This window comes from Mobula birostris, chromosome 10, assembly GCF_030028105.1.
Source record: "Mobula birostris isolate sMobBir1 chromosome 10, sMobBir1.hap1, whole genome shotgun sequence".
Lineage (NCBI taxonomy): Eukaryota > Metazoa > Chordata > Chondrichthyes > Myliobatiformes > Myliobatidae > Mobula > Mobula birostris.
The window spans coordinates 43,276,446-43,300,270 of record NC_092379.1 but is presented as its reverse complement, the minus strand read 5'-3'; the positions used below and the strand labels follow the sequence as shown (position 1 = coordinate 43,300,270).

Here is a 23,825-nt window from a genome sequence, read left to right as displayed (position 1 = left end):
AGGACATCTCCTTCGTCCTGGAATGAAAAGCCTCATCCTGAAAGCAGATGCGGCGGAGATCGAGGATTTGCGAGAAGGGGATGGTATTTTTTCAAGAGACAGGGTGAGAAGAGGAATAGACCAGATAGCTGTGAGAGTCTGTAGGCTTATAGTAGGCATCAGTAGATAAGCTGTCTCTAGAGATAGAGACAGAAAGATCTAGAAAGGGGAGGGAGGTGTCGGAAATGGACCAGGTATTCAAGGACTCGGCAGCTAACCTCAATGAGTATGCCTCAGCTGTCACAGACTTCTTTGGAAATGCACGGAGAACTGTGTGTCTCACAAGACGATCCGGGTATTCCCTAACCGGAAACCATGGATGAATTATGAGGTCAAATCCCTTTTAAAGGCTAGAGCTGCGGCTTTTAGGTCAGGGGATACCAGTGGCTACACAGAATCCAGGCGTGAACTCCGGAAAGCCATTAGGGGCGCCAAGAGGCAATATCGAGCCGAGTTGGAAGCCCAGGTTAACCAAAGGGATGCCAGTAGACTATGGCAGGGTCTAAATGAGATCACTGGGCACAAAGAAAAGGCTGGGAATTTCTTGTGTGATTCTTTCAAGGGTAACATGTTTGAGATGAACATTAAACTTTGAGGGTTTGGGCTAATAGGTTGCAGCAGGTTAGTGAAATATATGGAAGGATATAATGGGATGCATTGAAAGGGCAGGGAGGGGGCAATCCAGTGGACGGATGTACAGAATTTAAGTTGCTGGATGTTAAATGTTTGCAAGCTTCCTGCCCATCTAATCTTTATTTTATCAAATCAGAAAATACTAACAGCTCGGGAACTAATCTATTTCCATTCTCTTGCCCTTGTGCAGTCTGCTTCCTCAGAAGACAGTGCCCCTTCATCAAACGAAGCTGATAGAAAGACTAACACCAGCCCTAGTTTACAGTCATGCCAAGGATCCTGCAGCTCGTCTGACGAATCTGTATCCATGACACAATCAGGTATGAAGTTTCTGACAGCTATGTGTGAGCTTTTCAGTATTTATACTCGGTAGGTACTCACAGAATTCCATGTAAGCACAGCTAACATTACAGCTCAGTACTGATGGGAGAGTCTCAGCAAATCTAGTTGCTCATGAAGGGTTGCAATTGTCCATATCAGCAGAATTGTATTCAGCTGCAAACTGTAATCTCGAGGCCTGGTCTATCACTCCTTTTGACCATTACTATCAAGCTAGGGACCAATGCCAGTTCAGTGGTGAGTATAGAAAGAAGTTTTACAAGTTGCATTGGGTGGATCTGAACTGAATAGAGCTGCTACACAGAACCATCAGCTTGTTAAATGGCAAAAGCAGCATGCAGTAAACAGATGCATCACACACAATGCTGGAGGAACTCAGCAGGCCAGACAGCATTAAAGGAAAAGAGTAAACAATCGATGTTTCAGGCCGAAAACCTTCACGACTGGAACGGAAGGAAGAAGGAGTCAGAAAAAGAAGGTGGGGGAAAGGAAGGAAGAGATACAAGTTGGCAGGTGATAGGTGATACTGGGAGAGATGGAGCGGTTAAAGTAAAGAGCTGGGAAGTTGATTGGTGAAAGGGGTAAAGGGTTAGAGTAGGGGGTATTTGATAGGAGAGGACAGAGGACCATTGAAGAAGGGAAGGAGGAGGAGCCCCAGTGGGAGGTGATGGGCAGGTAAGGAGATGAGGTGAGAGAGGGAAACGAATGGAGAGGAGGAGGAGGCAGTTACTGGAAGTTTGAGAAATTGACGTTTGTGCCATCAGGTTGGAGATCACCCAAACAAAAAATAAGCTCTTTGCCGCTCCAACCTGAGGGTGGCCTCACAGTGACAGGAGACCATGGACTGACATAATGGAATGGAAAGTAGAGTTGGAATGGCTGGCCACCGGAAAATCCCGCTTTTTGTGGCAGATGGAGCGAAGCTGCTTGACAAATGTCTCCCAGTCTGGTCTGATCAATATATAGGAGGCAACACTAGATACTATAGGTGATCCCAACAGACTCACGGGTGAAGTGTCGCCTGGCGTGGAAGGGCTGTTTGAAGCCCTGAATGGTAGTGAGGAAGGAGGTGTAGGGGCAGGTGTGGCCCTTGTTCTGCTTGCAAGGATAAGTGCCAGGAGGGAAATCAGTGGGGAGGGATGAGTGGACAAGGGAGTCGTGTAAGGAGTGATTCCTACGGAAAGATGTGCTTGGTGGTGGGCTCCCTTTGGAGATAGCAGAAGTTGCAGAGAGTTACGTGCGGGATGCAGAGGCTTGTGTGGTGATAGGTGAGGACAAGAGGAACCCTATCCTTCGTGTGGCGGCAGGTGGAAGGGTTCAGGGTGATTTGTGCAATGTGGTTGAGGGCTACGTTGATAGTGGAGGAAAGGAAGCCCTTTTCTTTGAAGAAGGAGGATAACTCAGTTGTTCTGGAATGAAAAGCTTCATTCTGGGAGCAGATGCAGTGGAAATGGAGGAACTGAGGCCAGGGAATGGCATTTTTGCAAGTGATAGGGTGGGAAGATGTCTTGTCCAGAGAGCTGTGAGAGTCAGTGGGTTTGTAAAGAGTATCAGCAGATAAACTGTCTCCAAAGATGGAGACGGGGATCGAGAAAGGGGTGAGAGGTGTCAGAAGTGGGCCAGTTGAGGGCAGTGTGGAAATTGGAGAAAGTTGAGGAAATTGATGAGCTCAGCATGGGTGCTGGAAGCAGGACCAATGCAGTTATCTTTGTAGCGTAGGAAGAGTTGTGGAGTGATGCCCGTTTAGGTTCGAAACATGGACTGTTCCACGACTGTTAACTCTCTTCCGTAGCTGTTGCCTAGCCTGCAGAGTTCCTTCAGCATTTTCTGGGTATTACTTTGGATTTCCTATATCTGCAGATTTTCTCATCTTCAATGAAGAGTTCAGCAGTTCCCCAACCAATGGATCTGATCAAAGTTCTGCCACCCTGGATCACACAGTCGTGATGGTGATAGGTTAGCTAACATGAGGACACTTCTCCAGTGAAGATCCCCACCTTCAATTAAACCAGAGCCTGGAATGAACTTTGTGAAACTATATTCAACTCGAAGAACTGAGTGAATGATGCATCTGTGCTTCCTCCCAAAGTCCTCACTGTTATAATGGTAGTTTTCAGCCAAATCAAAGAATGAGCGAGTAGCAGGAACAGCAATAATAATGAAAATGGACAACCTCCGATGTGTCGTGCTTAAAGTTGCACTTCAGAACTAAATGCCTAGCAAGCCAAGCATATCCAGTACAGGTCTGTCAGTGGCAACTACATGTCCCTAGTTACGTTCTATCCACCAAAAACAGAGTATATCCGATCTGGCTAATTACTGTCCAATCATAAAAGTAATGGGAGGTGTCACCAACTGTGCTCTTAAGGGACATTTGCTCTTCAGTAATCTGTTCCCCCATGCCCATTTTGACTTTCCAGGGTCAGAGTTAGTGCAGTATTTACAGGTGATTTGAGTGACTGCCTTTAATGAGGCTGTATTTGACAGGGTGTGGGATTAAATAGCCCGAATCAAATTGAACTCTGGAAATCAACATGAAAACTACACTGGCAAGATTTGTACCACACAAAGGAAAAGGTTTAAAAGCAGTGGTCAGTGAGTTCTAGCTTTGGTTAGTGAAATGTTGCATGTAATCTATTTTGCAGCAAGTGTTTCTCTGCCTATTGATGCAATGCTCACCATTAGCTTCCATTTTTTTAAAAATCTGATTTTATATTTAAATTGTTTCCTGATGTTTCCCTGCTTATGATCTCAATGAGTCCACAACTGTATTTGCTGTTGAGAGTGTGAGCCACGTCTCCAACGAGGCCGTGACTCTGGCCGGTCGGTGTCCGACGAGGTTGGGGCTTTATGTGCGTAATTGGTATTTTGGGGGATATCAGTATTTCTTTCCTTCCCTGTTTGCCCTTCATCTATTGGCTTACTGGGCCAATTAAGAAGACATTTAAGAGTCTATTGCCTTGCTCAGCTGTGTGTTAGTAGTATTCTGAGCTTTAAGAGTGCATTTAGTGAGTTATGGATCTGATTGCACTGTACAGTGACAGCTTTTGATTATATTTACGGGAGAATGGTACCAGGAGGACAGTGTCAAAATCAAAATGCATTTCCTGCCACTGGGGATCTCAGGACATGTGTGATAAACAAAACAAAATCGTATGTGAGAGTTTCCATTTAATTCTGGCAGCTATTACTGCATTGAATCAGGTGGATTTTAATTCGAAATTTAAGCTTCAAGTAGCAATAAATGAATAGAAACTGAGTAAAATTGTTAGTTGATTTCACCCCGCTGAGGTATGTATTTTGAATGATAAATAATTGGTTGAATTGGAAGCTATTACCTATTATAACTTTGATTTGATTGCATCCTGAACAGAGAAAGCATCTGAGCAGAGTGATATCGAGGGCAGGATTCATGCACCTAAAGATGATCTGAGGAAACATAAACCTATTGTAAACAAATTGAAGAAAGGGCAGAAGCTTCGGAAGGAGAGATTGAAGGCACAGGAGGTCAGTCTCATTAACGAACTAAGGGTAAGATTGTCGTCGTACTCACCTTGACTGCCCTGCCAGTCTTTGATTAGGGCAATAAGAACGTTGTATGTATATACTACCCCAAAATCAATTTGCTATCCACAATATTCATTTTTTAATTTGGAAAATTGTTGAGGAAATTCAGTAACACACATCAAAGTTGCTGGTGAATGTTTATGTGTGTTGCTTGAAATCCTAGCATCTGCAGATTTCCTGGTGTTTGAGGAAATTAAGTGCATGATTATTCAAAGGACTTGATCTACCTTAATTCTTTTTGTTTCTGTTCCATTGCTGGAAAATCCTTTATATCACCCTCAACTCATTCTTAAGGCCCTTTGCATTGCTATATTGCTTCTGACTTTCAAAAGTCTTTGAAAAGTATGCAGCATTCAATAGTGCGTTCGGTTGTCTTTCCCCAGTTGCTGCTATTCTCCTGCTTTGTATCTGCTATGTTAAAGCAGCAGGAGGCAATGCTTTCTGAAAGTTTGGGGAAATCTGGATTGTTGCAGTCTTTACAATTTATTTTTTACAGCATTTAGCCAAATTGATTTGCCATCCTCTGAATATTTTCAGTTGTCAGCCTTGATTAATTTACCAACTAAAATTGGATTGATTAAGTTGAAAATGCTTTTGCTGATTTGTTGAGTTTGCAGCCACTGTCTTCGTATGCCGATGGAAAGCTGTTTCCAATATCCTGAGACATATGTGAATTTTGGACTGTACTTCATATTGGTTTCCTTCAGGTTTTGGTGTTTTGTTAATTGTGGCTGGTTGGTGGGTGGGTGAGCTGTAAATATTTTGTGTGTAAGGTGGGGTTGGGGGTTTCGATGTTACTGTCACAGGTCTGTTTTGCAGGCGAGGGGGTCGGGGATTGTTATTGTTTCTTTTCTTTGTCGTACTGATGGTGGGGAGAGTTGGTGTCTTTTCTTTCATCAACTCTCATGGTCTTTCTGTATTTCAGGGCTATCTGGAGAAGACAAGTATCAGAGTTGTACGTGCATACTTTGACAATAAAATGAACCTTTGAACATTTCACCGTTTTCTTTCTCTTGTATTACCAGTCCTGTGATGGATCGATTAAAAGGACTCCAGCAAAACTAAGCAAAGTGTCCAGTTCCACCAAACCACAAATCAAAACCCCTTCCTCCATTGCTGCTGAGAAGCCCAAGGCTGAACCACTTTCTCTACAAAGGTAATGTCACTGGGCAATACAGCCTTAGTTGGAAAAGGACTTCTCAGAATATTGGTAGTATCACTGTTTTATAAGTTAAACATAATGGGATGCCTTCTCCCCTATTGAAAGTACTTATTTTTAAATTAGGTTGCACGTGACTGTTGTTCATTTATTTAGCAGACTTCTTTAAAGAGTAGTACAGTATTTTCTACTGAGGAGGTGGAGCATGAAACAATGACAGTGACTTTTGAAATATTATTTCAGTAATTTTGTTTCTCTCTTTTTAGACACTGCTTCACCTGCTGAATATTTTGTCATTCTCTTTACATTTCCAGCATCTGTGATATTTTGATTTCTGTTTTCAAAAAGTTTACTAAATTTCTAGCAGGTTTTCTTTCAAGAGCTGATTGTTCCATCCAGTGACATAATTCATTCTATTCTGCAGTTTAATGATAATCTATGATATTTGCTGTGCTCCTGAGTCTGTGGGATTTGGCTCAGAAATGTTGTGAGTAGCTTGCTGTAACACGCACGGAATCAGGCAGAATTTGTGAAAAGAAAAGCGGTCTGCAATGTCGATCTGCGATCCTTCGTCACTGCAAAATTCCAAAGACAATATGATATTTATCTGCCAAGCTCTTAAGCTCAAAATTAGTTTTCTACTTTTTGTTTTCAGGGCTGAATCTGAAAAGAGCTGGAAATCGCTTCCTGAGGGTGAAGGATCTAATGTGTCATTGAGTTGCTTTGTTAAAAAGGGTACGTCTGCATCTCAAAATGTTCTCTCTGTAAACACCTGAGATGACACATTCCAAAAACACTTGATAAAAGAAAGTTTTTTAAGTTGAAAGTTTACAAGTATAAACACTTTTAAAAATTAGTTGAACAACTAAATTGTGTTTCTAAAAATAAAACCTACCTGCCTATTTCCTAAGCCAAGCTCATAGAACCATAAAAATAAATATGTTGGGAATTGCATCTGTGATGGTCAAGAAAAGAGCTACCCATTCTAATTCCACGTCCTACCTCAGGCTCTGTAGCCCAGTTGATCACAGCGCTTCAGATATTCATTTACTTTTTAAATATGAGGGGAATTTATGCCTTGGAAGTATTTCAGATCCCTCTACCATCCTCTGAGTGAAAATACTTTTAATACTACTAGCAGTTACGATGGACCTCAGTTTTTTTTTAATCCCCCTGTTCAGGAAATAAGCCCTTCTCATTTCTGCCATTTGATCCTCCCAATTTTATACATCTCAAGACTAGAAAACAACCCAAGCTTATCCAATCTTTCCTCCATAGCTACAATTTTCCAGGCTTAACATTATCTCTTGTAAGACCGACCTGGGCTCCCACAATCCAGGCTATTCATATGGTACGGTATTGAAGGATTACTCTACCAATAGAGATGCAATGGTAACCGGAAACCTGTCTGGTTTTATCAATGTAACAGATAATGTAGTCCTAATTTTAAAAAGAAGTAGGAAGTGTTCTTCCTCCAGTTCTTGCCAATGTTTTTCTGGCAACCGACACTTAGAACATTATCTGGTCTGCAATCTCTCCATCACTTCAATCACTTTCAGTTACTTGGCCCAGATCACTTTATTTTCACTATGGGTTTAGTGTTTATACATTTTCATCCCCTTCCAGGAAGTCCTTAATGTTCTGCTTCTTTCTAGACAACAGACCTCATCAGTTCCCCTTCATCACCATCTTTCCTCACCTGGTAGAACTAGTTCTTACTCTCAAGTTTGACTTAGGTTTCTCCCACTTTCTCCAAACTAAAGGTGAAGCCTCGGACAGTTGCATGGGCCCCAATTAAACATGCCTTTTCAGCAGTTATATGGGACAATCCATGTTTCAAGCCTTCACTAGTAACGCCTTGGCTTCCTGCATATGGCGTGCACGCAGTAGCTTCATTTCGGGTGCAGTGAACCAGATGCCCGATATGTTAACTCCACCTGCTCTCCTTGCTGATCTCCAGGGTCCCAAGCTTAAACCTCTCAGGCTGGGGATTGCCCTGCAGGTGATAGGGCATGGTCCTCAATTTCTCAACTCCCAGCATGCCCAGTAACTCGTAGATGAGTCTACTCTCGAAGTCCCATCCCTGGTCGCTATGTATCCGCCTGGGGAAGGCCATAATGCATGAAATACTTCTCCCATAACACTTTTGCCACCGTAGTCGCCTTCTGGTCCTTGATAGGAAAAGCCTGAGCATATCCAGTGTAGTGGTCCGTGATGACTAAGACACTGGCCGTGTTGCTGGCATCGGGTTCTATAGACAGGAAATCCATACACACCAGGTCCAGGAGCCCTGCACTCTGCAGGTATGACAGAGAAGCTGCCTGCACAGGCAGTGTCTTCCAGCGTATGCAGCGAATGCACGACTTGCAGTACTCTTCAACCTCCAACTTCATTCAGGGCCAGAAAAACCATAGGTCTTTTCCACCCCCAAATGTCCAGGATCATCATGAAGTGAACTCAACGCAATGCTCCGATACTTCTCAGGCAGAACCAGCTGGCAACGCCGAGGTCGGTCCGGGGCTGACATGACCGGTATAAAATTTGGTTCTTTAACTTCAAACGAGGCTATTCTCTCAGTAATGGAGGTACTGAAGCTGGTTTTGTCTTCTCCGCCTGCGCCATATCCCCCTTTCCAAATACATACCAGATAGTGCCAGTGCCCGGATCACCTCACTGAGCAGCTGCCACTCCTCCAGAACTCAATTCCGGCAGCTGCTTGCTCTTCAGAGCAGTCAGGTTACAGTAAACTGGAGGTAGGGCATCATCAGAAGCCCCCAAATGATCCACTGCTCAATCCGCCCTTTCCTTTTCGTCGGCCTTCACGGTGATGGCAAACTGACACATGGCCTTTATAACCCTTATTTTGTTGTGTGGTTAGTAGAGAAACCAAATATAAAAGACAAAGACGCCGCTCTTGTTAAAGTTAACAGTTTGTGCACAAAAATCTTTGGAGCTCACGCCTCCGGTGTTCCTCCTCAATGACCTCCGCCGAAACGTTGCCAACCGCTGGACCCTCGAATTCCCGTAGACTCCGTCCGGTGATCACCGAGCACTCCCCGCACTCGTTCTACCTCCTCACTCGCCTCGACCGAAAAACCACAAAAGCTCGGTTCCCAGACAAACAAGATAGAATAATGTGTCTCTCATTTGGTTAGTTCCCTGTTATCTGTAGTTAAAACCCAAATATCGCAGCTACAGAGAAACTATTACATCAGCAGTTAGCATTACAGAGACGCCATTTCATTAGCCTTAGCAGTTAACATTACCAAGAACCCTACATGTGTTAGTTGGTATGTGTTCTAAGACTGGGGCTCTCAGTACATGTGTGATAAACAAAACAAAATGGTATGTGAGAGTTTCCAATTAATTCTGGCAGCTATTACTGCGTTGAATCAGATAGATTTTAATTGGAAACTTAAGCTTCAGGTAGCAATAAATGAATAGAAACTAAGTAAAATTGTTAGTTGATTTCTCCCTGCTGAGGTGTATATTTTGAATGATAAAGAATTGGTTGAATTGGAAGCTACTACCTATTATAACTTTGATTTGATTGCATCCCTAACAGGGACAGCATCTGCCAAGAGATCTAGTGTAGACAAATTGAAGGAAGTGCATGAAAAGTATCAGGAGGAGAGATTGAAGGCACAGGAGGCCAGACTCAGTAAAAAACTAGAGGTAAGATTATTGTTATACCTTCTTACCTTGACTGTCCTGCCAGTCTTTGATTAGGGCAATAAGAAAGTTGTCTGTATATACTACTCCAAAATCAATTTGCTATCCACAATATTCATCGTTTAATTTGGAAAACTGTTGAGGAAATTAAGTATATGGTTATTCAAAGGACTTGATCTAGCTTTATTCTTTTTGTTTCTGTTCCATTGCTGGAAGATCCTTCATATCACCCTCAACTTATTCTTAAGGCCCTTTGCATTGCTATATTGCTTCTGACGTTCACAAGTTTTTGAAAAGTATGTAGCTCATTCCACACTCTCACCACCTTCTGAGTGAAGAAATTCCCCCCTCATGTTCCCCTTAAACCTCTCACCTTTCACTCTTAAACCATGGCCTCTGGTTGTAGTCCCACCCAACCTAAGTGGCAAAAATCTGCTTGCATTTACCCTAGATCCTTCATACCTCTGTCAAATCTCCTCTCAATCTTCTATGTTCCAAGCAATAAGGGCCTAACCTATTCAATCTTCCCTCATAACTTAGGTCCTCCAGTCCTGGCACCATCCTTCTAAACCTTCTCTGTACTCTTTCAACTTTACTGACATCTTTCCTGTGGGTAGGCAGCTGAAAGTGCACATGACACTCCAAATTAGGTCTTACTACTGTCTTATAGAATTTCAACATAACATCCAAACTTACCTTGATTTATGAAGCCCAAGGTGCCAGAAGCTTTCTTCATGACCATATCTACCCATGGCACCACTTTCAGTGAATTATGGTCCTGTATTCTTGGAAATGGATGACCAAAGCAGAGGCTCGGCATCTGTAGAAAGAGAAACCATTTAATGACTGGGCTCGGGACTTGTGCTGACGAGAATAATATTGTGCGGTGCCCAGTGGAGTGGCCAGTAATATCTTTTTTTTTCCAGAATTCTGTTCAGGGTTGGATGGCATTGATCAATTTCATTTCTTTCCTTTCCCCAGTCACGGTTGAACAACATAAAGCAACTGTCCACAATTGCCTTGGCCTTGGGGGTAGAGCATACCCGGAATGAGCTGCTCCCACTTCTGACTGGTAGGTACAAAGCTGCGTGTGGTTGGGCTGCTTCGGTTTGAACAATCGCCTCTCAGAGTCACCTTGCCACTGATTTCTCATCTAGATGCAGACACCATTTTCGATGAAGACGAGGCACTGCTGGCATTAGCGGAGCAACTAGGGAGCTTCACGGTGCTCGTTGGCGGACCGGAGTATGTTCACTGTTTGCTGGTAAGAGCGGTCGTACATTTACAAAGCACTGCACAAGACAGACACGCGGTTAATGCCATTGAAGTGGTATTACTGTCTTAATAAAGGTTAATTTCCAGAAGATGATTCTCAAAGCAGCAGGGTTCCACAGGCAATGATAAAGTAAGTGACTTTATAATGAGTCATAGAAAAGTTCAGCACATGTTCCCCTTAAACATTTCACCTTTCACCCTTAACCCATGACCTCTAGCTGCAGTCTCATCCAACCTCAGTGGACAATGACTGCTTGCATTTACCCTATCTAAACCCCTCGTAATCTTGTCTCCTTCTGTCATATCTCTTTGCAATCTTCTATGTTCCAAGATAAAAAGAAGTCCTAACATATTCAATCTTTCCATATAACTCAGGTCCTCCAAACCCGGCAATGGCCCTGTAATCTTTCTTTGTTATGATGGGTTGCATGAATGAGGGGTAAACGGACACATACAGAACCCTCTCTGCTTTTATTGTTTGCAATAAAATCTTTGAGGCAGATGAGGCTTTGTGCCACCCCAACATATTTGTAGGCACGAGAAAGTCTGCAGATGCTGGAAATCCAAATCAACTCTCACAAAACGCTGGAGGAACTCAGCAGCTCAGGCAGCGTCTGTGGAAAAGAGTAAGCGGTCGATGTTTCTGGCCGAGACCCTTCTTCAGGACCTGGTTGAAATATTGGAGGGGTGTATCATTGAGAATTGCTACAGTGAAGTGTAGTTACTCTACCCCTGATCCAGGTTCACCCACGCAGCCTGTTGGAAAACATACACGGACTGATACCGTCCCCCGAACACTGAAACCTCTGCTCTGTATTGACCAAATATACGTTCAACATGAGCCCAACTGGGGGAAACAAAACACAGATTTTAATGCCCAGATGCAATGGTCCTATGCATTAAATATTTATTTAAAATAACATACTTGTATTGTTTTTAAATACCCGTAATGGGGAACAAGATTCTGAAATTAAATAACGAGGGCCTCAGGCTATTACAGGGCATAGATCAAATTGAAATGATTTTCAGTGATCAGTTCATCATAGGACAATTCAGAATTAAAACAATGAAATCAATTTATGAAACCACCAAAGTAGCTCGATCAATGAGGTTTAACCAGGATGCTGCCTGCTTTAGAGGAAGTGCTGCAACCTTATCAGACTCTGGGTGGGCCACGTCTGGAGTATTGCATGCAGTTCTGATTGTCCCACTATAGGAAAGATGTTGGGGCTTTGGGGTCGATGCGGAAGAGGTTCGCCAGAATGTTGCCTGGTTTAGAGGACGTGTGATCATGAGAGCTGGATAAACTTATGTTGTTTTCTCTGAAGCGCTGGAGGCCGAGGGGAGATCTGCTAGAGGTTTGTAAGATTATGAGGAGCATGTGCATAGATTAAGTAAAGAGGAGTATCTGTTTCCCAGGATTTAAATGTCTAATACCAGAGGTATGCATTAAAGGTGAGAGTGGGTAGGTAGGTTCAAGGGGGATGTGAGGGGTAAGTTTTTTTTACCATCAGAGTGGTGGATGCCTGGAATACATTGACTGGTATGATGGTAGAGACTTTTCAGAGACTTTTGGATAGGCGCATGGGTATGAAAAAGATGGAGGGAGATGGACATTGTGTAGGTAGGAGGGATTAGTTCTTGGTGGTTTTTGATTTTCTTTTTAGCTGGTTCAGCACAACATTGTGGGCCGAATGGCCTGTTTCTGTACTTTACTATTCCATGTTTTACTTTATTGATTGCAGTGGTTTCAAATTAGACATTCCAGCGTCAGTATGTTGCGTATAGAGTGTGTACGTTCTTTTGTATTGATACTCCTTTCAAAAATGTTTTCTTTTTGTGTAAAATTACCTGCGAGTACAGGCAGAGAATTCTTAAAGCATTTACGTAAGGAATCCAATTTGCTCATGTGTGGGTGGGGGCTGTATATAAAATATCACAAACTTTTAGCAGTGTTTCTTGAAGAACGCTGAGATGGCGTGGCTTTGTATTATAGAAAATAGCAATTCAGAAACGTTTTCTCGGAGCCCCTGTGATGCCTGCAATTCTAAACTGAAACGTGGGCACAGTTGTTGTTTGAATAGTTATATAAGATATAGGTGCAGAGTTAGGCTATTTGGCCCATCGATCCATTTTCCCCTCTCAGCCCCAATCTCCTGCCTTCTCCCTGTATCCTTCCATGCTGCGATTAATCAAGAGTCTTATCAATTTGTCTTTCAATCATGGCTGATCCTTTTTTCGCCTCCTCTGCCCCACTCCCCAGTCTTCTCCCAGTAACCTTTGATGCCATGAACCTATCAAGAACCTATCAATCTCTGCCTTAAATATACCCAATGACTTGTCCGCCACAGCCACCTGTGGCACAGAATTCCACATATTCACCACCCTCTGGCTGAAGAAATTCCTCATCATTTTCATTCTAAAAGCATATCCCTCTATTCTGGGGCTGTGCCCTCTAGCCTTAGACTCCCCTGCCATAGGAAACATCCTCTCCACATCCACTCTATTCAGACCTTCCAACATTTGATAGGTTTCAATGAGGTCTCTTCTCATTCTTCTGAACTCCAGCGAGTACAGGCCCAGAGCCATCAAAGGCTCCTCACGTGACAAGCCTTTCATTCCCAGTATTATTTTTGTGAATCTCCTTGAAACTCTGCACACTGTCAGCACCTCCTTTCTTAGATGAGGGGCCCAAATCTCCTCATAATACTCTAAATGATGCCTCACCAATACATTATAAAACCTTAACATTACATCCCTGCTTTTATATTCTAGTCCTCTCGAAATGACTGCTAACATTGCATTTGCCTTCCTCAGCCTGCAAGTTAACCTTTAGTGAATGCTGCACGAGGACTCCCAAGTCCCTTTGCACCTCGGATTCTTGAATTTTCTCCCAATTTAGAAAGTATTTTACACTTTTATTTCTTCTAACGAAGTGGATGACCATGGACTTCCCTCAAACTTTGGCAAAATTATTCTGACAGGCAGCTTCATGTTTATTTGCATATTAAAACCTCATAGGATGAACAATTATTGGTACTTAATTTGAAGATGAAATAGTAATTACTGGTAATTAGGAATGTGTCAGTGTAATTTCCATTTAATATTAGTACAGAGTTTTCTGGTTAGGAACCTTGGGAATTTCTGTGATTGAGAAAATATGTCCTTTGATTTATACAGTTTTTGGTAGTTTGTGTTTTGTCCTCCAGCACGGCTCTATATTCTTCTGCCTTTAAATGTTTCTCTGTCTCATTTTCTTTATGAGAATTCCTAATTCTCAGCAATGTAAGAATTTATCTTAAAGATTGTTTCTAAATATTGTGTTTCCTAGAAGTAGAGTAAAACGAAGATGTGTTTCAGTTTAATTCTTTCCCACTAATCAGCCTCCCTTGGAGAACCTGGCAACGGTGGAAAAATCGGTAGTACGAGATAAAGCCATCGATTCACTGCGAGCCATCTCCCACGAGCACTCTCCTGCAGACCTAGAAGTCCACTTTGTGCCACTGGTCAAGCGCCTGACTTGTGGTGACTGGTTCACGTCCAGGACTTCGGCATGCAGCCTTTTCAGTGTCTGCTACCCTCGGGTATCCAGCTGTGTAAAGACCGAGCTGCGTCAGTAAGTACTTTCCTCCCTTGGAATGCTGGAGATGAACATGATTGAAGTTGGCTAGGAATATTACAGTATTATCGTAGAAAATCTACATCCTGTAGTATCGCTCATTATGTACCGTGTCGTATGGTGTGGGCGATCGTGGGTCTTTCCGTGGACAGGATTGTTCTTGGCGAAGTTTTCTACACAAGTGGTTTGCCATTGCCTTCTTTCTGGGCAGCGTGTGTCTTTACAAGACGGGTGACCCCCAGCCCATTATCAATATGCTTCAGAGACTGTCTGCCTGGTGTCAGTGTCAGGAGTTGAGATCTGCACCTGCTGCTCATACAACCGTCCACCACCTGCTCCCACGGCTTCAGGTAGCCCTGATCGGGGAGGCTAAGTGGGTGCTACACCTTGCCCTACGGTGACCTGCAGGCTAGTGGAGGGAAGGAGTGCCTTACACCTCCTTTGGCAGGGACGTATTTCCTTCCTGCCACCCAATTTCAGTATAATTTGGTTTTATTGGCGATAAGATGCTGCCACCATGGTGGACAGGACCTTGTTTTAACTGAGTGGGTAGAAGTTTCTAGTTTAGAGAATAATCAGCCCAAAATAGCACAGAAAGTGCGGCATTTTTGTTTTTAATGACATAAACTGAAGGTTTTTTGTGTGTTTTTAGTGAGGAAGGAGCAAAAGCCGAGGCGCATCATAGTGGAGTGGTGCTCATCGCTTACTCTCGGCTGTGGGGTTGAAGTGGCCTTGTCATTTACAAAGGCGTGCTCTTTTTGAGAGCCGTGTCTTGTCAAGCCTGTTGCTCTGCTTCAGGGCCATTTTGATTAATCTGGCGCGCAGAGGATTTCACTTGTTCGGAGGTGTTTGAGTTTTGTCGGACGAGAAGGTTGCTTTGGTAACTGTGTGCCCCTGCAGTCCACAACCAATGGCTCTGTTCTGCTCCAAGTGCAGGAGTCCCACATCTGGGGTTCACTTCCAGCCGCTTTACTCCCTGAATTAAAATTTTTTGTGGTGTCATTTGTGTAAACTTTCAGACACAGTCAGTTGTTTCAGAAAAAGAGAGGGCTGTATGGTGGGGAAATTCTAGGCAGCTTCTAGAGTAGGTTACGTGGTCAGCACAACATTGTGGGCTGAAGGGCCTGTAATGTGCAGTAAATTTCTATATTCTGTTGCTATCTTGAAGTATTTCTCAGGATAAAATCTGAATACCACAAATATTGGATTTTTGGGTGGTGTGGTGGAGATGCGTCTCTACCAAAGGAGGTGTAAGGCTTCCTTCTGCTGGTCTGCAGGCCACCCTTGGGCAAGGTGTAGCTCCTGCTTCGATACCATCGACCCCTCCCGACCGCCCCCGCCCCGATCAGGGTCAGGTGAAGCCATGGGGTCAGGTGGTGGATGAGCAGCCGGTGCAGATCACAAGTCCCGGTTATGCGACACCTGACGCCAGGTAGACAGTTTCTGAAGTGCATTGATAATGGGCTGGGGGTCACCCACCTTGTACAGACACACACTGCCCAGAAGGCGGAAATGACAAACCACTTCTGTAGAAAACTTTACGGAGAACAATCAGGGTCATGGAAAGACCGTGACCACCCATAGCATATGACACAGCACATAATGATGATGGGTTTAGCAAAATATTTTAGTAGCTTCTGATTTAGAAACATTAATTGCAAAAATGTCAATTTTTAGTGCTTGTATTTCTGCTTGCGAATTGTTAAGTTCTGCATCAATGGGCGACTACTCCTATGTGACCTTTAATTTTATTTTTTCTGCAGACTTTTCCACAGCTTGTGCTCAGATGACACACCAGTGGTCCGCCAGGCAGCAGCATCAAAGTTGGGTGAATTTGCAAAGGTTGTGGAGCTGGAGTTTTTGAAAAGTGACATTATACCCCTCTTCACTTCCCTGGCTTCTGATGAGCAGGTATGTAGTTGTAGAGCAGACACTGGGGTGGCAGCGGGAAGTCGAATTGAAGTGGGTGGCCATTGGGATACCCCGGCTGTCGCAGCGGAACCAGAGAAGGTGCTCGTTGAAGAAGCCGCCCCCCCAACCCCATCTGTGTTGGTCCTCCGATGTCGAGGAGGCCACGGCAGGAGCTCCAGATACAGCGAATAGCCCCGAGAGGAAAGCACCGCTTCGCCTGCAAGAACTGTTTGCAGCCCTCAACGGAGGCATATGGGCGACTGTAGACCTTGTCTTGCTTTCGGGGAGAGCGACAAGGATGAATGAGTGGCGTGGAACCCTGAAGGGTGGGGTGGGGAAAGTGGGGTGTGATTAGTGGCAGAGACCTCTTGCAGATAGCGGAGGATTGAGATTAGTCTAGGAGTCTATTGTGGGTGGTGGGGGCTACAGACACTGCTGCGCTGGAAAGGCTTGTGGGGTGGGAATGCAGGTGACGTGGATGAAGGAAGCGTGGATTATAGTGAAGAAAGGTGATCTTATTCCCCATGGCTTGTCATGATTTATCTTGCTGAAGCTGCTGCTGTCACCTTGGCTTTATGTCACATGTGTATCAATTGCTTGTACTGAGGAGCCTCTGTATCCCACACGTCATGGCAGTGTGTGAAATAACGGAGAGCACTTGGCTCGTTCCGGTCACAGGCTGTCTGTCATTCCGCTCACTGGAGCAATTCCCCCCCCCCCCACCCCACATTACCGCTTGCATTTTACTGTATGGATGAGCTGGAGGTGGGAAAGATTAGTACGGATGGTGTGTCCGTGGCAAAGAACTGAGTTGCATCCGGTTAATACGTCCATGTACTCAATATGCTACGCCTTGTTAATGCCACTTCCTGCTTGCAAAGTTTCTGTTGTCGTAGTCTGCACCATCTGTTCACCTTTGTAACCGGGGTTCACAACCCTCTTTTACGCCATCGACCCCCTACCATCAACCGAGGGGCCCCAGGTTGGGAGCCCCTGCTTTATAAACTTCCTTTGTCCACAGCAGATGGAAGCAGTGCCTGTCAATCTATTGGCATGATTACACCATTCCACTACTCCAGCTGGAGATGCTCCTCCAAGAAGGTGGTTATCTTGAGGCTTTTGCCTGAAGAGCGAACTGTTTAATCAGTGTGTGTCCTTTCATATTCCTCCAACCTAAAGTATCCCGGGCAAAAGGCTTGACGCAGTCCGCAGTATCCTCGTGTACTAAGGAGCCAGAGTCGTACAGAAATGGTACGCTGAAGGGGAGCTGGGATGGACACTTTGACCCTCACCTAGCTTCTGGTTAACGGTTGGACGTGTGCTCCTTGGTGTTGAGTAAGCTTCTCTTCTGGTTACTGTCCAGTGACTCCTGGAAATAAACCTTCACATCTGTAGCCAAGGAGATGTTCACACTTGCTCCAGGTTCAGACCCCACCAATGATGGCTAGCGTATCAAAACAAGCATGTAATGTTCACATTTTATAAGGCTTCACTTGGAATATTGAAGGTAGTTTTGGGCCCCTTATCTAACAAAGGGTTTGCCAAGACAGGAGTGGGTTCAACGGAGGGTCACGAAAGTGATTGAAAGGTCCAGGATTGAAAGGCTTGTCGTTCAAGGAGCATTCGATGGCTCTGTTCCTGTAGTCATTTGAATTCAGAAGAATGAGGGGGAGGGATCTCATTGTAACCTGTCAAATACTAAAAGGCCTCTAGAGTGGATATGGGGAGGATGTTTTTTATGGTGGGACAGCCTAAGACCAGAGGAAGCAATCTCAGAGCAGAGGTTTGTCCATTTAGAATGGAGATGAGGAAGGATTTCCTTATCCAGAGAATCTGTGGAATTCATTGTCACAGAGGAGAAGTCATTGGGTATATTCAGGGCAGAGAGGTTGATAGATTCTTGATTAGTCAGGGCATGAGAAGTGACCTGGTTGAAGCGTGTAAGATGATAAGAGGTATTAATCGTGTGGATAGCCGGAGACTTTTTCCCAGGACTGAAATGGCTAACATGAGGGGGCATAGTTTTAAGGTGCTTGAAAGTAGGTATAAGGGGGACATCAGAGGTAAGTTTCTCACCTAGAGAGTGGTGGGTGTGTGGAATGCACTGACAACAAAGGTGGTAGAGATGGATACAGGGTTTTTTAAGAGACTCTTAGATAGGTACATGGAGCTTAGGAAAATAGAGGGCTATGCGGTAGGGAAATTCTAGGCAGTTTCTCGAGTAGGTTACTTGGTCTGCACAACTTTGGGGCCGGATGGCCTGTAAAGTGCTGTAGATTTCCGTGTTTCGATGAAGAGATATGGGGAGAAGGCAGGAGATTGGGCTGAAGGTGAAATGGATCAACCATGATGAAATGTCAGAGGAGACTCGATGTGCCAAATGGCCTAATTCAGCTCCTACATCCTACGGTGAAAAGTGACCACTTGGGTGATTAGCTTGGAGATTCACTCAGCAGAGAATGGTGCTTCAAGAGCAGGAGAAAGAAAATTGATTTATCAATAAATTTTTGCACTGTCATGACATTTGCTAATATACTAATCCAAGGAATGCTTCCATCAAAGGTTGCATGTTGATACACTCCAAATTTCCATTCCAGTACTTGTATCCTGGGAAGATTCCAGCACACATTGCAAAGTAATGAAACCTGTTGCTACTTTCTAGGTGATCTGAACGGATATCATCTGGGAAACAATTGTTATATTGTCAGTATTTATTTTTATGATTTTTTTGATGAGATTAGTTCTTCCTAATGTTAACTTCAGGAAATTAATTTTGTTTTTTAATGAAGAACCAGCTCAAACCCGGTTTGAACATCTTTTTCACAGGATTCGGTGAGGCTGTTGGCAGTTGAGGCTTGTGTGAGCATAGCCCAGCTGCTGCCCCAGGAAGACCTGGAAGCGTTGGTGATGCCGACCCTCCGGCAGGCAGTGGACGATGAATCCTGGCGTGTTCGCTATGTGGTGGCAGACAAGTTTTCTGAGGTACGTGTTATTGCTAAAGCACAAAATGCATCTCTTTGGTATGATGATATGGTGCATTTATGTTTTAAAGCTAGTCTTTAAGTTTTCTGTTCCAGCTGGAATCCCTTCTGATTCTGTCAAAAGTCATGAAAACACGATTAGTTCCTCTAATATAGTTTTAAAAAATCATTAAATCAAGCACCTGCGTATTTTTAATATAATTGACTGACATGCCAAAAGGTGCTGAGATTTCTTTCCAGATTCATTTAATTAGCCTGTTTTTAAACATGGATCTGAAATAGAACAAAGTTGGTCTGAATTGAGCTCAGATCTTTTTCAGTGTATCTGAAGGATAATCCTGTGACAGGGGTTTAGAACAAACTTGTTGGCATAGTGCCAGGGATCTGGGGATTCAGCACGTGCACAGGTTGATGACACTGATATTTTTCACTTTTGACTGGAGGAAGTTAAGGGGAACTTCAGTTCTGTTTAAAAATGAGTCGAAAGGTTGAAAAGCCAGGACGATCCTCAGAGACTTTGACACTCAGGAACTTGAAATTACTCACCCTTTCCACAGTCCCCTTGATTAGGACTGACGTATGTTCCCTTGACTTCCCCTTCCTGACGTCCACAATCATTGGTTTTACTGTCATTGTGGTAAATTTTGTGATGTAGGGCATTAATTAATTAATTTAATTAAAATTTTGATGGACTGGACTTTGCTGGTTCCTTCCCACTGCTGACTTCACACAAACCAGGTATGGTGTAGGGAGGTGGTGATTCAACTTCACCCTCCTGTGGTCCACAATCAGTTCCTTGGTCTGACTGACAAAGTGCCAGATTGTTGCCACACCACTCAACCAGCTGATCTATCTCACTCCTCTTCGGCCCCTTGTCACCATCTGAAATTCTGCCAACAATAGTTGTGTCATCGGCAGATTTATAGCCCTGAAGAGCAGTCTTGGCCCGAAACATCGACTGTTTATTTCATTTCCATAGATGCTGCCTGGCCTGCTGAGTTCCTCCAGTATTTTGTGTTAAGTTTCCAGCATCTGCAGAATCTCCTGTGTGTTTATGTTTTTTGAACCAGATGGTCTTTGTTCTCAGTATAAAACTTGTTGCCTCAGGCTTCCTCCTGGTGCTCCGGTTTCCTCGCACAGTCCAAAAGCATTCCGGTTAGTAGGTTAAAGGGTCATTGTAGATTGTTGCACAAGTTGGTGGGTTACTGGCGGTGCAGTTTGAAGGGCCGGAACAGCTTGTTGCGTTCTGTGTCTCCAATTAAATCTATGCCCTTTAGTCTTAGGCTTTCCCAGCCTGGGAAAACACTCGGATCAACTGAAATCTCCGTGCTTTTCTCACCACAATGTAATACAAGTCCTCAAAATAAAGGCACATTGCCTACATAGGTTAATTGCAAACATTAACAATCAGGTTAACATTATTTAACAATTAAGAAGCATTATTTAATGATTAAATAACATTATTTAGTTGTTTCTTTTGACCTGAGAAATTAGCTGATTACAATTGCTCACGTTGTTGTCTGTGTACCATACTTTCGGATTCAGAGCCATCAACGACAATATTTTCTCAACTTTGCCTTTCTTTAAAAATTTAAAATTCCGTCTCTTTAGGCCAGGAAAATCTGGTCCCACCCCAAAGCATTGAGATTAAATCTTTCTGTTCTGTATGAGTGTAAAATCTGTACTGAAGCAGCTGGTTTATCTGTGGATATACTATCAAGGATAGATCATTACAGCTGTTTTACCTGGGTAACACTAAAGAATGCTGCTTCTAAATGGACACCATTTATCTGACCATTCCCTTTTTCTCCCCACTCATTTATTTCTTTACCAGAGCATGGGGTATCCACTCATTGATAAACATGTGAACACAATGGCAACATTTCTCTGGGTTTCTTTCCTCTTACCCCATGGCTTCACGTGACCCTGATTGGGGGGGTGGGGTTGGCTAAGCAGGTGCTACACCTTGCCCAAGGGTGACCTGCAGGCTAGCGGAGGGAAGGAACGCCTTACATGTCTCTTGGTAGAGATGTATTTCCACCCTGCCACCCATGATAAAATTACATAATTAAAAACTGTAAACCTGATCGAAAATTAAAGCAAATTACAGATGGACCAGTGTTCAAAAGGACACAGAAAACACAGCCATTTTGTCATCTTAGGATTGTTACCCTTGGAACAGGCAAAGACTTTATATTGTCTGTCTTTATACGATAACTAACCCGTGTTCAAAAATAAGCTCCATATAAGGTAACACACACAAAAATGCTGGAAGAACTCAGCAGGTCAGGCTGCATCTATGGAAGTGAATAAACAGTTGACGTTTTGGGCCAAGACCTTTCATCAGGACTGGAAAGGAAGGGGAAATATGCCAGAACAAGATAAAGGTTGCCAGAGCACTTGTGAAATTGGCACCAACCCATTATTGGAAAACAATTGCATTAGAACGATACAGAGTTTATTGTATTTATAAAGTTCTGCTATCATTGCTAATGACAGACCATCACAAAAGGCACTTTCTATGCTCAAGATCACGTATAAACTAATCTTGCAATGAAGTCTGTAGCTAAAGTATAGTTCAGATTTTTAATTTTGAAGTTCATATTTTCAGAGTACATACATGTCACCACATAAAACCCTGAGATTCATTTTCCTGTGGGCATACTCAGCAATTTCTATAGAATAGTAACTGTAAACAGGATCAATAAAAGATAAAGTACAAATGCAAATATAAATAAATAGCAATAAATAACAAGAGTATGAAATAACAAGATAAAGAGTAATTAAAGTAAGATCATTGCTCGTGGGAACATCTCAATTGATTAAGTGTACTGATCCCCTGTAGTTCAAGATCCTTATGGTTGAGGGGTAATAACTGTTCTTGAACCTGGTGGTGTGGGTCCTGAGGCTCCTGCAGCTTCTACCTGATAGTTGAGGGGTAATAGCTGTTCTCGAGCCTGGAGGTGTGGGTCCTGAGGCTCCTGTACCTTCTACCTGATGATTGAGGGGTAGTAACTGTTCTTGAACCTGGTGGTGAGGGTCCTGAGGCTCCTGCACCTTCTACCTGATGGCAGCAGCGACACGAGCGTGGAAAAGAAAGATGGTGTTGTCTTTGTGATTCCTCTGTTCACGTGTTAATGCACAGATTGCTGCTATTGAAACCCACTCTATCTTTGTTACTCATTTGGTTTCTCTTGCCTTTAAAGCTTCAGAAAACCGTGGGTCCTGAAATTGTGGAAAATGATCTGGTTCCTGCTTTCCAAAACCTGTTGAAAGATTGTGAGGCTGAAGTGCGAGCAGCTGGGGCCAACAAAGTTAAAGGTTGGTTGGGAATTCTCATTCTTGTCTTTTCCATCCGGTTTAAGATGTTGTTGGTGAAGCACAGTGACAACTTTCTGGCAGCAGAAACAACTATCAATTACTTCATTAATAGACTCTTGTTCTGGGCAATGACACTGCAATCTGTGCCTGTAACTTTCCTAGTGGAGACGAGGCCTTTGATCCAGCTGTACAACCTGGCATTTTGCAGTGCAGTCCTGAACATTATTTGCTTACTTTTCTTGTCTGCACAATTTGTCTTTTTTTCCTGCGCATTGTGTGATTGATGGTTTTCTGTCTTTAATGGGTTCTGTTGGGTTCCTTTGCTTTGTGGCTGCCTGTAAGGAGACAAATGTCAAGGTTGTGTATAGTACGCATGGTGGTTGCACATTTTGTCTGACAATGACAGGAAACCTGTGCGGGAGAGTTTTTAAAATGGAAAAGCCTTTGCACTGTGGCAGTTCCACTCTCTTGGCCTCAGAAGTCCGGGTCCAGTGGTATGAACAAGCGCCAGAAGAAACAGGGGTCTTCTTGTTTGCAGTGGATGACCAGGACGCTTTCTGTGTCTTTTCATGCCCCTCGCTCTCCACAGCGCGATGCAGAGCCACCTTCCTGGCCGTTGGGCTTTACTGCAGATCGCACCCGCCCAGTCCGCTGAGGCTGACTTTGCATGCTGGGACTGGCTTGTCCGAATCTCACTGGAGTATGAGACTGCTGTCACGTGCAAATGGCTGCTTGCAGCCACAGGGGAGAGATGAGTGTCCGGTGGGGAGCAAAGGTGAGTGAGCTGCCCCGGAATGGACACGACAAGCCCCTTCACCAGAGGTGCGACCCCTTCCCTGGACACCCCTGAACTTTGAACTCCTGTGAAAGATGTAAACAAGGTTGAAAGAATGCAGAGAAAATTTACAAGGATGTTTCCTGGTCTGGAGGACCTGACTTAGAAGGAAAGATTGAATAGGTTAGGACTGTATTCTTCAGAATGCAGAAGACTGAGAGGAGATTTGATGGAGGTACAATATTATGGGGGCGTATGGATGGGATAAATGCAAGCAGGTTTTTTCCACTGAAATTGGGTTGGACTACAACCAGAGGTCATGGGTTAAGGGTGAAAGGTGACAAGCTTAAGGGGAACATGAGGGGAAACTTCTTCACACAGAGGGTCATGAGAGTGGAACGAGCTGCCAGCACAAGTGGTCCATGCAGTTTTGATTTCAATATTTAAGAGAAGTTTGAATAGGTACATGGATAGTAGGAATATGGGGGTGGTGGTGGTGTTATGGACCTGGTGCAAGCAGATGGGAGTAGACAG

General features: G+C 43.8%; 1 protein-coding gene across 1 annotated transcript in view; it reads left to right on the top strand.

The window, feature by feature from the left end:
- Positions 1–23,825, top strand: part of LOC140203637 (serine/threonine-protein phosphatase 2A 65 kDa regulatory subunit A beta isoform-like) — an 87,777-nt gene that overhangs the window by 27,708 nt on the left and 36,244 nt on the right. The window contains exons 2-9 of the mRNA XM_072269684.1: positions 2,872–2,967; positions 4,385–4,542; positions 10,391–10,481; positions 10,573–10,673; positions 14,068–14,300; positions 16,067–16,214; positions 19,041–19,196; positions 22,402–22,516. Coding sequence (XP_072125785.1) covers positions 2,872–2,967; positions 4,385–4,542; positions 10,391–10,481; positions 10,573–10,673; positions 14,068–14,300; positions 16,067–16,214; positions 19,041–19,196; positions 22,402–22,516 — 1,098 coding nt within the window. The remainder of the gene's footprint in view (positions 1–2,871; positions 2,968–4,384; positions 4,543–10,390; positions 10,482–10,572; positions 10,674–14,067; positions 14,301–16,066; positions 16,215–19,040; positions 19,197–22,401; positions 22,517–23,825) is intronic.